Genomic DNA, 17,107 nt, shown 5'->3' with positions numbered 1-17,107 from the left:
CCGTGGTTACTGTTAACCATAACAACAATGATTTACCACCTGAATGCATAAAAGAAAGTAATGTTTGTTCTTCAGCAATTGATGGAGGCATTACTAGCATTCACAGTGAAAGTTTTGTCAGAATTACTTTACCAGCATCGCCTGGTGATCGCCAGATAGCATCATTATCATCACCTTTTCTAACAAGTACAACTGTATGTTTGCCCCGAAGATAACTTTTCTAACATTTCTGCAAAATCCAAAGATATGTGACAGTGAAATCGCGCATGAAAATCTTCTACGATCACCCTTCAACGCAAATCGAAGTTTTGCAGATCCTACATTAAAATCCGGGTTAGGGGAAATAATCATAGTTTATAAATCAACAGGCGCGTCTCTAACGACATTTCTTGGTCGTGCTATTATAAAATGATTATAATCAGGATCGTTAGAATCATCCTTCACAAACATCATTGACGGACCGGCTGATCTTGTATAATCATCAGAATATCATGCTAAACCTATTATCATCGTAGCAACATCAACGTCTTTCTGAATCGTTTCAATATTTTTTCCGTCAATCATATACGTAGCGCTGTCAAATAAAGCCATAATACCATTGTTGACAAAACCGATACTAGAATCAGCACCGTATACAGTATCATCTGTTTTTATAACTTTACCCTCTACTTCAATAAATTCTTCAGCAGGTAATAAATATCTGCTTTTATCTTCAACTTGTAATTCGATTCGACTACGCTGATTTGGTAAACGTGCATCATAAGAATAAAACTGATAATCGCGTATGGATTCATCTTTAAGAATTGGTGCATCTATATCGAACGCTGGATCGGATATACGCTTAAACATCTTATTATAATTGTTCTCGTCTAACACGACGACCACTTCCTGAAATAAAACTTGTATTTACCGACATAATTTTATTAGTTAACTTAGCAGGAACAACTTCATTAACAACCAATTCTGCTAGTTTTTCATTTGCAGCTTGATTTATTATTTTACTGACATTTGCAGGCATAACTTCAGTACTGGGTAATTTTGCTGGTAGTGGTTTTCGTCTAATTAACCGTGCTAGTCTATCCTTGATTGTCGAGAACGCTTTACCGGCAAGATTACAAATAGCACCGATGCCCTTATCACGAACAAAAGCAATAGCTTTCATTCCTAGTTGTTTTCAAATCGGTATTGTTTTTGGGGCTGTCCTTCTAAATAGACATTGAACAACATCACCGGTTCCATCTCCGTAAGTTGCTTTATAGGTTGGTAATCGCGAATTTACTACTCTAACCATGATTGGTCCACGTTGAGCATGATGTATAATCATTTTATTCATTATTTATTTATCTTGTTATTTATTTACTGTGATAATCATCAGCAATTTCATCTATGAGAGAACGATAAACATTGATATCCATAATACCGCCAGTAAATAATCTTCGACAAATATCAGAGATTTTATTAATGAATTCCGGCGAATTATTTAATGCACGTTTTCCTCCAATCAGAATTTCTAATCTATCTACGTCAGAAAGAATATTATTAGGACAAGCAATAAAACCACTTCCTTGTGTAGAAAAACCACATCCAGTTGCTCCTTCTTCCTCACTTGTTGTTTCCGTTTTTTCTTAAATAGTCTTAAGGGTGATCTTTCTACTTTTGCTTTTTTAAGTGGCTCTCTAGACTTGTCCAGTTCCAACATCGACTTTGCTTCGGTGAAGAGAATTGTTGTTCTTCTATCTGTTGCTGCGGTGGAGGAAGTTGATGGGAAGGTTCTTGCTGGAGAGATTGTGGTTCTTGTTGTTGAAGTAGAAACTCCCAAAGTCTATTTGTTTCTTTAATATATTGACTATATGTTTTATCATTACTTCTGACCTTGTGTTTGTCATAATACACACGATATATCCATTTAAAATAACTATCCTTATTTATGTTAACATACTCAGGTTTTACAATTTCAGACTTTTGAAAATACTATCGAATGCAGCACGAGAAAAATCTTCCTTTTTAACCTTTTTAAGTTCTTCAATAACACCTTTTCTAAAATTGTTTTAATCAATTCAACATTTTCTTTTTTTACTTTAGGTTTAGGTGCAAGATCTATATTTTTTACATCGGCTATTACAGTACGAACTTTGCCAATACCTTCAAGTATTTCTTCCTCCATGGAGGGAGGCTGAGCAGCAGCTGTGTCAGTTAGAAGTTTTTTTGAAAGTTTTTTGTTTTTTGTTTTCTTAGTTCTTTCTGCTATTTTTCTAGTATCTGTAGCAGTCTGTTCTAATGTTGGACGAAGACCTTCAGTTGCTTCTGCAACTCTTTCAGTAACCTTTGTAGTGGGTTTAAATAATTTTTTTGTACCGTCTGCATATTCAGCTTGTGATTCTTGACGTTCTTGAAGTTTTTGTCTAACAGAATCACGGACTGGAAGAAATTTCTGTATTGCTTTTAATCTTTCTCGAGCTAATCTAGCTGTATAAGATTCAGCACCAGGTGCCATTATTGATATAATAATGATCTAAGTATAGCAGCAGAGAGGGCGCGACCTGAATGAAACGTCCAGTGGGTAAATGAAACCGCGCATACGTTTTAAAAAACACAAACGACAAGGATAAAGTAACAACAAAATAAAGACAAACCCAATTCGAGGAACTCTCATTAAGTTAGAGGCTTTGGTTTAGCGTTAGTGACCTTATTTTTATATATATATATTTTTTTTTTCGTATGAGGTCTTAGTTTTCAAAATAACGTTTCAGCAAAAGGTATGTTCGCCCTCTCTGCTGCTCACACTCACCCCATAATCAACCCCCGGAGAGTAAAAAAATCAGCGATTATCGCCACCGTCGACAGTTGTCAGATTCGAACTCCAAACGTGGAGCATGATAGTTCTGCGCGCTAGCAATGTGCTACGTTACATTATTACAGAAATACGTTTCAGAAATTATTAAGATATTTTTTTCAGAGTAAAGTTTATTTTATTAGCAGAAACAGACAATGATACTTGGATTATCCGTGACAAACATGACCCTGTCATTCATGATGAAAAAATCGCTATATTAAGTAAAAATTCCAGTCCAGGAATGTTGACTGGTATGGACAAACCGTATTATGAACGAGCGGTTATTTATGCCATTTATCCGCTGAATGATAAACCCAACGTTGATGATCTTGCGTCGATGAAATTATCAAAAGCAAATTGTGTAGCCGAACGAGTAACGGAACATTTTACAAACGCGATACGTTGAAATGGTTTAATGGATCAGCGACGCGAAAAAATAAACAAATGGGTTGAATCAGTCGAGGGTACCGCAGCTACAATAAATGATGTTGCTGAATTAGGAAAGAAATTAAAATTCCCAATAATAATAAAAGCGATATCCGGAGAGATTTTGTACGAATCAAAGAATAAATCGTCGAGGTGCTAGTTTAGAAAAGTGAATGCGGTGGTAATTGTGTGTCTTCAGGAATTACTTGTAATTGCTCGCGTACAAATCCACGTGGAGGAGCAATTGAATCTAACCTGTAGATTGCAGGTGTACCCATTGATCTTACCAGGCTAGAAATTGTATGTGTCGTAATACTCCAAATAGGATCAGCCGCTCTTATTTTTACCACCTTCTGGTTCACCTAGTTCATATAAATACCTGACAGAAACATTACGTAATACTGGTTGTTCTGAAAAGTCATGTCGTTGTATTGGTATCTTTTTTTTTTTTTTTTTTTTTTTTTGGTAATCGCATTAATAGGTTTCATGGCAGCTGTTCTAGTAATTTCATTTTTTCACGCAGCTATCACACTTGGTAATCATGCAACCCATTCGCGAGATCTTATATTTTTCTGAATTATTTCCATCTCATATTTATATCCAAATAACCGCTCAGCAAGTGTTCGATTAAATCGTTCAACAATGGCCTGATCACGATGAATTGCAATATGACCTCGTCTGATTTTTACGTTATGCTGCTTCATCAACGACGATACTGCACCAAGAAATTCTTTGCCAGTATCAACATGTAGCAACTGTGTCCATCGTAAGGGTCTTCGTTGATAAATTCGTTCAAGCGCAGATTAAACTTCAGTTGCTGTTTTAGTTGATAACGGTTCTACTTCCTTATATCTACTTGCAACTTCAACGACGGTTAATGCGTTTTTGTATGTTAATTGACGTCTTCCAATGTTAATAGTATCGTGTGGTAAAAATAGTATATCCGCCTAATGAGCTTCAGTTGGCACGCTGACATCAAAATGTGGATGCGGAATAATTTTAGGTGGTGGTAGCTAAATTTGCTATATTGCCTATCGTGCTAACCAATTTGCAGCATTAGAACGTGTTACATTTACTGCAGCAGCGAGTTTACTAATCGCTGCTCTACCCATCCAATATCCTGTTGTGTATATCTGATTAAATTCATATTTATTTTAATTTAATTGTTTGTCAGTTTTAACTTTTTTAATTCTATTATATGCTATTATAATGTAAATTTATTCGCTGAAGATATCTTTTGTCAGAAAATTGTTTGACCTTGACGGTTAATTTGTAAACACCAGGTGTTGATTTAAATTCTGACCTTGTTTCAGAACTTGTAGCTACTTTCATAAACAAATTCTGTTTTATTTTAAAATGATTGGTTGTTTCCAAGGTCATGATGGGACTACATGATTTAAGATGTTTTTTTTTTATTTCATGGAGTAAAATGATTGGTTGTCGTCAGGGTCATTTTTGATGTAAGTGACATAAACACGATCATTTGACCCCCCACCCTTTCGATTTCGCAATTCCGGTTTTTCCATTACGTGCATTTGTTAGTTTTAATAGAGATGCTTTGAGAGAGATTTCTCAGTTTTTGGGCTTTTTACACTGATGTCAAGTTATTTTGTTGTAGCCAGATTTATAGTTCTAATTTTCTTCAGATCAGTTCGATTTCAAAAGGATTACTTCCTTTTTCTCTGGAAATATTTTGAGGAGTGCTCACACATAAATTTTGGAAAGATATTGAAATCCAAATTTTAATTTGGATTTTCCACACCGGATTGTCATTATTTGTATTTCTACAAGGAACTGTCGATAAGCACAGTACTGACTACAGCATACGTCATCGTCATCCATATTTTCCATCAGGATTCGAACGTGAAATTATTAGAACATTTGTTACTAGGACTTTTGCAAAATAATTCGTGGATTATTCTTAGTTTTTTGGGTTTTGATTCTTGAAACCGTAAGTTCTTCTCCTTTCTTCATTTTTACAGAATTTTTCCAGGAAAATAAATTATTTGTTAAATTTTAAAAAGTTTGTTGTTTTCACTCTTTCTCTGTTACTGTTTATTCGAGCCTAAACACGTAACAGTCCTCTTTGGGTATAATAAATCGATTCCATTATTTCAATAATCGGTTGATTAATTACCGGCTCCGAATAATAATTGATCTTTCATCGCAGATCTTACCAACCAATTACCTAATGATTCTCTGAAAAAATTTTAAAAATAAAATTTAACGAGTGCATTAATTTCACATCTGCAATATGTCGTTGCTGAAGATCTTTACTTTTATGAACTACATCATGAATATGACATGCTTTATCAATAGCTTTTATTGGATACTTTCCAGGTTTGGTTGATCTTGGTTATCAAGTCGAATATCAAGTCGGGTACCAGGACCACGGTAATTATACAAAGGAAGATGTTTTTATCCTGGGTATTTAGCTCATGGAGTTCCTGGTAATTTTCCTAACGAAGTAGCGATATCACCACCAGACACTTTTGTCCTGACTGTGACAGGGAGATAACTTTATATTTATTTGTACCACATCGTACACACTTACCTGTAAGCGCACGGTTTTTATTTTTGTTATTATTGTTGTTAATCCACTTGGGGGGGAGGGGGTGCTCTATATCGAATACAGTGTGGATTCATATCATAAGTATGTGGATGTAATTGATTTCTCAGCGACATGAAAGCAAGAACCAGTCAAACATCATCCAACGTTACCAAATTCTATCAGAGTAATTATGACAGGTCCATCTGGGTCTGGTAAAATAAAATTGCAACTTAATTTGATAATAGATGGATCAAATGTGATAAGTTGTATTTAATAGCTCCGTCAGCTGATGATCAGCGATAATAGGAAGACTTAAAGATTTTAACGAAAATGCAAATTTATTAGACGAGGACGGCAATGATATTATCGAATATATAACTGATATTGATGAAGCCCGAACTGTAGATGACCTCGATGGATTTATAAATAATTTAGTAGTATATGACGACGTAATGCTGGACAAACAATAAAATCTAGCTAGAATATTTTCCAGAGGCAGGCATAAAAACACAGAAGTGATTTATGTTACTGAGCGATATACACAAATATCTAAAGTGATCAGAGATAACTGTAATATTTTAGTTGTATTTAATGGAGTTGATACACATACTCTGCGAAGTATTCATCAGACTTGGTGTAGCGTAGCTACGATGTTGTAGCCTCAACTTGATTTGTTGTGGTTGAGGTAGGAGTAAGGGTACTAATATTAGTACTAGGTGTAGCGGAGACATAAATTAAATTTAAAAACTTCTTTTCGCGAGCACAGTCAACTCCGCACGGATTTATAAAGATAAATTTACATTATCCTCGATCACGATATCATATAGACCTTGATAACATTTTTGAATGAAATACTGATTTAATTACAGTTTCAAAGAGGGTGCGACCTCAGTGAAGCGTCACGGTGGGTAAACACGCGCGCATACTTTTTAAAAAACACTAACGACAACAATAAAGTAAAATAAAAAACCAGTTAGAGAAACTCTCGGTTAGTTAGACGCCTTGGTTTGGCGTTATTGACCTTGTATTTTCATTTTCGCAGGCAGCCTTATTTTTCCAAAAATGACGCTCCAGCAAAAGGTCTGTTCACCCTCTCTGCTGCTTGAAGATTTAACTGTAGGAAGTCAAGTCAAAATTGATTTGGCAAATCAATAATAAATAAATTTAAAAAATGTGTTTCCAGTTGGCAGTATGTCCTTGTTTCTCATTGCCGACCTTCGACATTTTCCCCAATGGTATAAAATTATTTTTTTTATAAAAAAAAATCACATTGCCGAAATTGATTTGTGTATCTATAGTCTGACTATACGTCCCCGTTTGTTCGTACCCCCACCCCCCATTTCAATAACGAAAACGTTTAATGTGATAAAAAGAAGTGCACAGAACTAAGTCAGCTGAATCACTGATTTATATTTTCTAACCTAACTGACCAGAATGGCACTAATACTGGCATCCCCTACACCTTTCATGCCTAACGGACTTTACAAACAAACATACTAAAAATGCCCGACTGTACGGGTTGGTATAGTCAGACTATAATTGAGCCGGTTTTGCCCAGTACCTTGACGTGCTGGAAATATTATATGATTTATAGATAATGTAAAAAAAAAAAAAAAATCACAAAAAATCAAAACACGCCTAACCTAATTTAAAATTAGTGAAATAGGAGACACACATCACATACTTTTTCAGTCAAAAACAATATTTTATATCAGAAGCCACTTTTTAATACTTATTTGTGTCTAAATAGCTTTTCTTACTAGTATTTAAAACTGAATTAAAATTGCTTTCATTCATCATCAAGTTGTTTGTTTTCACTTAGATCACAAATTAACTTCTTGTTTACTGGCATTTTATACAGAGCCTGGAAAGGTTACTCACACATCCAAGCTTTTCTAAGCAAATGTCGGTGCTGATGTAACTGTTTATCGGTGTTATTTGCGACTACACGTGAAAAGTGTCCGGAAGTAAAGATTGTTTCTGGCCACCGGTTTAATTATCCACACTAAGAAAATGTACAGAATGATACAATAAGCGAATACACGATAGGAAATTCTGCGTTTTAAATGTGTCTTTAAAGGTATATGCATTTACTCAAAACATATGCCAAGTTTCATTAAGAATAATTATGGTTAATGTGTATTTTATGCACAGAACCTTGTGTGCATGGGTAATAGCCTTATTCGAGGAATCAAGTTCATAATGATAAACGCCAGTTCATGACAATTCTTTCGACGTGGGATTCCTTTACGTCATTTCTGTCCTTACGCGCCACGTTTTGAAAAGGTTCTGTGTATAAGATGTTGAAAAAAGAATTAAGGTCAGGTATGTATATATATATATATATTTTTACGAAGAAATCTGATAAAAATTTAATTTAGCAAATATACCCGGTGTGAGCACAAATATTGACTGGCTAATTTAGCTCGTATGGAAGAAAAAAAGCAGTGTTAATTTTGTTATGTCTTGTTTTTTCTCTATTTGCTTAGTCCAAAGCACCAAATTAAGTTTTAACATGCTTATTGAAAATTACAGCATAAATGGGCTTTGAGCAATGATTTCATTGCCACAATGTGGTTGAAACTACACTCTGATCCTGCAAGTTAATAAAACTATTATCCAAGACAATAATATGACTGTAGCGTAATTGAAGTCTACTACCTAGGTAGACTTATGCTTTTTATTAAGTTTGGCTAATGATAAAGTTATTAAATCTATATTGGGTAAATTATATTGAACTTTACACTAACCGTACCTTGTCCACCATGGCAGATAACACAACATTAATTCATTTTCCGAATAAGGCTGGTTGTTCCATGTTTGGATATTCTGCGATATGTTATTCAATGCATGCTATATTTACTATAATCTGTTTATGTTTCCAAATAAGGCCACAATGTCCTAAGTGGCAAATAAAATAAAAAATGAGGCAGAAAATGGAAGTAGTTACCAGTTGAACTAAAGTGGCTTACGGTTCAAAAGAAAATAATGGATAAAAAAGGTAAATGATATTTACATGTATTTCTACAATAATATGCAGCAATTCTGGTATCAAATAAGATGATTATTTAATGTCTTTTCATATGAGAGGAACATGTTCAAATTTTTTTATTGTAGGTTAAAAAAAGGCCAGAGTGAATCACACCTCTTTGTTTGTTTTGATACACATAGGCTTACGTTAATACCCTGTCCATGAAGTGGGGGTACTAATATTAGTCTTAGGGCATTTTATGATTTTATTGATTAGTGCCATATCTAGTGTGGGGAATGACCTGATCTTTTTTGGTGAACTTATATTGATTTTGAATAATAAAATCAGGTAAATATTTATAGGCTGCTGCATCTGTATGGGCAGATATGAATGACTTTTTCGAATGGAAATACTGCACAACCTTGGGAGTGCACTATATCCATCCGACAAAACAAGTTCAAATTTTCCCATACAAATGCAGTAACCTTTTTATTATATGCTCATTTTTTTTATTTCTACCTAATGCTTAATTATATTAACAAAATACATTTCAAGAAACAAAGTAAGCGACTGTATGCTATATTCCAGACTAAATCCACAAGCTCATATTCATCATTACACAATAACATTATTACTTCGCACACAACTCTGCCCAGATAAATTTGAACTTTGTTGCCCGCTCGACATAACTTTCAAAATAAAATGGCGTGTCTAGTTAAAACTGAAATTTGGAGTCATAATGTGAATGAATGCACATTGCAACAACTTTTCCATTTGATCTGGAATGAATAGATTTTGGTATTTTGTTTGATTCTACAAAATTTTGTGCTTATGCATAGCTGCCAACCCTCATGATCTTGGCGTAAATTTGACAACTTTTTCAGCGATTCACGGAATCATGCCACATGCAAAAAATATCACAAATTCCCCAATTCTCAATTATTTTAAATCTTTAATAAAATAACCGATTTCCTGTCAAGCGCTAGTTGTAATATCGGCAGTTACCGAAATGGTCCGGTACTGCTGGTCACAATATTAGTAGAACTATAGCTGATTGGTACAGTTAGCCCAGTAGCAAGCATTTTAGCATATTTTATTCTATATGTATAAGAATAGTTTTACAAAATGATTTTGAGGGAAACTGGGGCCTAACCGGAATTTTGCTCTGTGCATGTGTCGCCGACTCTGATTTGAATTACCATTCGGCATCGCATCTTGAAAATGTCTTCACCACCAATGAAAAAGAAATGTATTGCACAAAAAGTGAAGTTTAGTTTGGAATATACCAAAAATTGGCAGTGCAGTCAGTCATTAACACTGATATACATCATGCTTTTTGCACACAGTGTGCCACAAATTTTAGCATTGGACATGGTGGCAGAGATGATGTGAGGATGTACATTGGTAGCAAAAAGAACATATAGGTTCGGAAAATTAAGAACTCGTAGCAGATATTAGCTCTGGAATATTTGAAGCCATTGACGGAAGTCCTGCAAGCTACCAACGCTGAAGCATTATTTGTGAGTTTTCTTGTTGAACACAATCTACCTTTATCAGCTGAAGACCATGCAAAACATTTGTTCCGACAAATATTCCCAGACTCAAAGATCGCTTCATGAAAACATCAAAATTCACTAATTTGTATCCCAGTTTTCACTAATTGTGAGCCTGTAGGGTTGGCAGCTATGCTTATGGACTGGATTTATATGTGACAATTCCACATGAAATAATCAGATTGAAGAAGCAAGGGAGAAGCATGTTGACATCTGCAAATGTGTTTCTGTTTCTGTCACTGAATGTTTGAAATCATAATCATAATGTGGGGAAAAATGTGAAGTCTTTCAATTACAATTATCAAAAAGACGCTATGGAATTTAATGCTTATTTCATTTTGAGTGCAGTAAGTAGGATGTAAATGCACTTATATTCGAAATTACAGTACAGTTTTGAAATGTGTAATCAAGATTGAGAACCTATGACATGGCTCGTGTAATTTGGATCTGCAGAACTAAGAAAGTACATTTTGAGGCAGTTCCGGATGTCAAACTGCAAGTATATTTTTTTGCCATTCTTATCACCAGCTAAAAAGACAGTATATGCCTTGTCACTTGTATGTTATTTGTAAGGACCCTTTCTTGCGTCTTTTGTATAGCTAGCCAAAATCCAAAACATTCAAAAAAGTTAACGTGGAATGTGGCAGTCCACGAAACATCTGCTTTACTTCATTCAGAAACAAATTTAAACAACCACAACGTAAAGCACCTACTACACAAGTGTACATGATTTGTTTACAAATCAAAAGTGCTGGTGTCTGCATCCATTGTTTGTTTACAATAGAAAGTAGTTCCCTTATGCACGTGAATGCAATATGTGTATTTGCATGCCTGTTCAGTATCGGGTAATACTGCACGATTTTGACAATGTAAAGTTAACGGAGAAAAAAATGACAATATAATAAATTTCAGTGTTCAATAAATCCATCCTGAAAATTTGAACATGTATTTGGTCAGTACATAAAAAGGTCCACATGGTATCTGGAATATACAGATTGGCTGGGATTTTGACTTAGACTAATGGCATTAGAGATACAAAGAGTCCTTCAGGGCCATAAATGGGCTTCCATCTTGAACAGAAATATTTTAAAATGGTGTATAATTTCAGTTTTAATGAATATACAAATGAAAAGTGGTTGTCAGTTTGTCCAGTTATTTGGTATTAGTTTTTTGGCTCAGATGCCTTTGTCCATTCTGTTCATATAACATGTAATTATGTGCATGAAAACCTTTTAAGAATTTAACTTCATATTTTACAGCATTCATGAAGCTTGAAAATTGGTTACAGACTGAATGTATGACTAGTTGAGTAAAGGCCATTAAAGCATATTGTGTCATCCATTTTCAAGCTTCATGACTTTAATTCTTATAGTTACAAATAGTTAAAAAATAATAATTAACAGGATCCTTTTTAGGATACGTAGCGGTGGAATTCATATCATTTTAACAAACTGCAATAAAATTAGCCAAATGCATGAACATTGTGCTTAATATTTTCAAGTCTTATTTTAAAATCCCACCAAGGGCTAAACATTACCGTTACTGTATATAGACAACACACATAAGCATTAAACTTGACGTGAATGAAACAGATAAGATCCTTCTTTTTCACCGAATATATAAACCATAAACAAATATGTCACCATGCATGCTACGTGTGCCTTTTGTTTAGAAAGAGGAATTTTCATAATATCACCACTCTCTAGCTTTGTTACAGCAATCTGTTGACAAGATTGCCAATTTATGGTTTTATTATTTGCTTACATACTTGTAGTAATGTCATACATTAGTTAAATAATGTTTGCTTTACTGCTTTTTTAGTTCTTTCACAAACGTAATTGGTGATGTCAGTAAATTAAAGTTGCTGGCGACAAATTGTTACTAAATAAATGTTTAATTTTTCATTGATATAAGTGACTCGGATCACTTAATGCCTGTTTGCACTAACTGAGAAAGTCACTGGATTATATCGGTAGAAGATGAATAAGACGTTATTTGAACACAATTGCAGCTGAGTGTATGCTGTCAGTCAGTTTTGAGAAGCAATTAAATGTGGTTAGTGAGTATTAAATAAGGAATGACTGGGGGATAAACTCTATGGTTCAACAGGTCAGCAAAAGGGTTTGTTGTCATTTGCACTTGTTAATTTATATTTATTGCAAACTGAGTATGAGACGCACTTGGGACTGCTTAGTGTTTTAGGGATTATTTACTTTGATAACCTGTTTTTGGGGTCTGAACTTTACCGAGTAACACAGGATGCTGCTACAAAGATGCCAGTCATCAACTGTAAATGACCCAAGTCACTTACATCAATGAACAATTAAGAAATTACTTTATAAAATAGGGGTAAGTCTTTATCAAGATTTATATCCAGCTGCATCAGAGGCAGCTACCAGGTTACTTGTTGCCCCTATTTCTACTGTAGACTGTGAGAGGGGGGTCAGTTGCCAGAATCTGATAAAACCAAACTTACAAAATTCTATGGGTATGTCTACTCTGAAAAATTAAATGAGAATTTCTATTGATGGGCTAAGTGTTGAGAATTTGTATTTCAGGAAGATATTTAAGAGAATGTCTGTGAAAAATTGAGGCAGATATTGATGAAGTGTCAGTGACATTGTTCATAAAGACTTAGCAGTATTTTTTATTATCAGTTATAAAGAAACATTCTTATTCATTCTTGCTTTTCACATGCTGTACATTGAAATTCACATGTATACAATGGTATTCTATTTATTAATAATTATTCTTGTGCTTTGAAATGTAATAAGAACATGTAAAAACTGTTTTATTGTCATGTTTATCTAGAATAAAAATAGGGCCAATATAATATTATGCAAAGATGCAAGTCCTTGCATCATGGCATAACATGGCTCCTATGGCTGAAAAGTGGGTCCAAATTTTTAAATTTGGTAAATTTCATGGCGCAAAGAAATATATTTCCAAGGGAGGCCCTGAACACAGCAGTTAAAATCATCATTCTTTTGTTTAACTTAAATAGTGCCCTTCAGAAATTCTATTCTTAAAATACAAAAATTTATTTACATACTGATATTTAAGTTATGAAAGAGAAGTTGGTATAGTTTCAACATCAAATGTTAACTTGCAAAAATGGGGTAGTGATAACTTGCTTGGGGAAAAGGTAATGGTCAGATGGTATCAACACCACAGAGAATACATTTGGCTAGAGCTACAGCACAACACTCTCAGAACTACCTGGCTAGGATTTGGGAGCATCTCAAAAATCATAAACTACTATCATTCATTGTACATCCTGCAAACCACAAGGCTAAGTCATTTTTGCTTTCCCAACAGAAGAAAGTGAAGTTCACATTTTTTTAGTTGGCTCAGCCACCCACTTTTCCTGTTAGCATAACCCTGATTTAAAAATGTATTCTGCACAGAATACAATTTTTTTTTTAATTGTTGACCCTTAAAGTTCTTGACATGTCATAAACCCTTAGTAAATATTGATTGTCATGACATTGTCTTGTTTTCAGGTCGGCAACTGTTTACACATTTAGGTACTTAAACTTAACATTAATGGTTGCTTAACTATATTTCACTGGCATATTGGGCCCTGGAACACGCTTTATGTTGTAGTTTGAACCTTGGATGAAGGAAGTTTTGCAAATGCTTGTTTAAAATACAATCCACCTTGAAAACCCAAACTGGCTGACTCCCAACATGGTTCATCTACAGATGGTGACTTTGTTTGGCAAAGACTGGCTGATGACAATGATTTTAAAAATTTTGAAACATATCAGACTTTTAGAGCTAGGAGACTGTTATTGGAAATGCCACATTGTGATTTTTAAACCCAAATATGATGTTGAATACAAGTCTGATATAAATGCTGGATGGACAGAAACAAAAAGGAAGGTCAGCTTATCCATGGGACAAGGTAGTCAACAAGAAAACTTAAAAGATTTTCCAGCTTAAGTTTTCTTGTTGACTGTTTGGCTTTTATCCACGATTATATATTGTAATGGTCATTTTGTACTCAACATATTTCATAGCTAATTTTTGTCTATGATTGTAGATTCTATTTTAAGATAATTTATTTATTACTTATAAGTAAACATGTTTGTTTGGATTTGAGTTCAGGACATTGGTTTTACCCTTATGAATTCCTGGTCTACCTAATGTTTGCCATGTTCTTTACTAAAAGTTTTGCAAGGGACCTGATGTTTACAACTCAAAATGTTCTGGAAATGAACTGTTGACACTCATTTAGGTCCTCATATTGTGTCATAGATATTTATATTAAGGATGTTTACATCAGAGTTATTTATTTCTGTCTTAACACCTGTAGTGGAATCAGTCATTTAGTTGCATTCAGTTTTTATTTGAGAGGATTTTTTAAAAAAAAAGTATTCATTGGAAGTGCTCAGGAATACTTCCAGAATAAATCGCTACTTTGGAATTATTGTGAATTCATTGAGACATTTTAGATTGTATCATTGTGATATATCAAAATTGTTAGCACACCAACTCTGTTCCAGGCTGTTGGTACGTCAGCACATTCTAGATTGGAATACATTTGGGACACTCTATACCTTTGGATTTTTTATAGAACTTTTATGACTGCTTGGGAATTATTTCACAATATTATAAGTTCTTTTTAAATTTTCAATTTGTATTCTTGGGAAATAAATCATTTGTTGAGTTTTGCAAAGCTTGTTGGTTTTTGCTCTTTTCTGTTACTTCATTTAAGACCATAAAGTTGTAAGATAAGTTTTAAAGTTGATTAAAAGAGAGCTGTTATTTTATTATATTAGGCATGTCTTTTGTGTCAAATCAAGTAAATGCGATAAAATAGATCAAAGGTTTGCAAATCCTACCTGCTCAAGCACTTGTGATTACAGGATTAATAACATACATGTATTTTGAATATCCTTGAATGTCTTTGGTTTTTTTTAATCTGTTTTCATGTCTTTGAATATGCTTAAATTTTGACCTTACTGTTATCTGTGTCACTGAATACACATGTACTTGAATTTTGTGAAAATGTAAACAAAAGAAAATATCTTAACCGAAAGTTTATGCATTTCTTTCGTTTTATTGTTATATTTTTAAAAATCATAAGTGTTTAAAGTTTTTAGTGGACAGTGGGTGAACATGTCATCTACTAATTGTGTGCTAGTGTTCTCCCATTTAGTTCTTGAAGTGTGGACTGCATGTTTATTTACACAGCTGTTTATAGGCAGTCAAGAAATAAAACAACTGATAAATCATGAGCCATCACTTCAAACGGGGTTCTTTTTGCTTCAGAAAAATGTCTTGAAGGAGTATATAGGTTGACTGGCACACACACACACACTACTAGCCAGATTATTTGTGGCTGTTCATATCATTGTATTTTTTTTTTTTGTAGCTCTGACTTCGATTGAAATAAATCAACGCATGACTGATAAGTTTAAGCATCAGTGAAGTTTTCATCATTAAGAGCCTAAGATGGAGAGAGTGTTTCTGAACCCAGACCATTCCAGCCAGCTGCTGGTACAAATGTCAGAGTTATGGAGGCGTGAAAAGTTCTGTGATGCTGCTCTGAATCTCACTGGAGCCAAATACAAGGTATGCGATGGATTGTTAATTGAAAATACATTTGATTTTTGGATGTATATATGGAAATCCTGACCTGCTATGAAGTAGCATGAAATACTATTCTGTTAATGGAAATCTGACTTCTATCCCAGGGCTTTACAAATTTTATAAGTCATCTTGCCTAGGGCAATTTGAATGGAAAGTTGATCTTGCCCCAAAGAATAAAGCCACTTAAAAAATTGTTTTTTTTATAGCTTGAGCTTATGAACTATTTGCCATGAAACTTTACAAACACATTCATCCCATGGTCTAGTTGGTCCTAAATGAAAATGGTGCTACTTAGACATCCAATATGGCCACCACTGTAGCCATCTTGAAAATGTTGTTACCACTGAGTTTTCACTGAAAGACTTCTTATGATGTCCATCTAATTTGTCTCATATGAAAATTGTGCAGATCTGATGTACAATATGGCCATTACAGTGGCCAAATTGGAAATTTTGTTACTTTTCCTACATGGACAGTCATATGAGCATGGGGTTTTCACTTAAAGACCATGTAATGTCTAGTTGATCCTAAATTAAAATCATGCTGAACTGATATCCAATACAGTTGCCACTGCAGCCTTCATGAAAATCTTGTTATTGGTACTCTTCCAGAATGGATGGTCATAGTAACATGCGGTTCTCACTAAAAGGCTTCTTATGATGTCTGGTTGGTGAAAATGGATGATGAAAATGATACTGATGTGAGATCCAGTATGGCTGCCACAGCAGCCTTGAAAATATTGTTATTGCTACATGGATGGTCATATCATCATGGGATTTTGACTTACTTGTGATCAGCATGCAATATTTCTGCTGGCCTGCTGGTCTCAAAAGGAATACAACACTATAAAACAAAAGACAATAGTTTGGTTACAGAATTCACTTGGGATATGGCAAACCTGCCAATCCTCACAAATGTGCCATAACTCTGTAAATGTAATTTATATTTGATTTAATTTGTTAGTTTTGATTTTTTTGTGTTGAAAACCAGTACATCTTATTGTAATGTAGCTTTATTTACTGGATTTCACATTTTCCAGAAATTAGTTTGACCTGACTTTTTTAGTAGAAGCTTTGTATCTAATGCTGACCTAGTTCCTGACCTTGATTCAGAAATCAGTGAGTTGAAGTAAACAACTTTAAAAAAAATATTTTTGAAAAATTCTTTACCAGAGT

The 17,107-nt window shown here is 34.2% G+C and overlaps 1 protein-coding gene across 2 annotated transcripts in view; it reads left to right on the top strand.

Annotated features, from left to right (window-relative positions):
- The first annotated feature begins 7,800 nt into the window (after nt 1-7,800).
- The window catches only part of LOC149785214 (uncharacterized), a 47,945-nt gene continuing 38,638 nt past the window's right edge, over nt 7,801-17,107 (top strand). Inside the window, exons 1-2 of one of the 2 annotated variants that reach the window (XM_089979026.1) lie at nt 7,801-7,890; nt 15,715-15,914. In XM_089979026.1, coding sequence (XP_089835152.1) covers nt 15,795-15,914 — 120 coding nt within the window. In that variant the 5' untranslated portion in view covers nt 7,801-7,890; nt 15,715-15,794. Of the gene's footprint in view, nt 8,136-15,714; nt 15,915-17,107 lie in introns of both variants that reach the window. The other variant, XM_089979025.1, reaches the window with a different exon arrangement.

This window comes from Sinohyriopsis cumingii, chromosome 13 (genome assembly GCF_028554795.1).
Source record: "Sinohyriopsis cumingii isolate HCF-2022 chromosome 13, ASM2855479v2, whole genome shotgun sequence".
In the NCBI taxonomy this organism is placed as follows: domain Eukaryota; kingdom Metazoa; phylum Mollusca; class Bivalvia; order Unionida; family Unionidae; genus Sinohyriopsis; species Sinohyriopsis cumingii.
The sequence above is the reverse complement of the archived record's forward strand: the minus strand, read 5'-3'. Positions and strand labels throughout refer to the sequence as shown.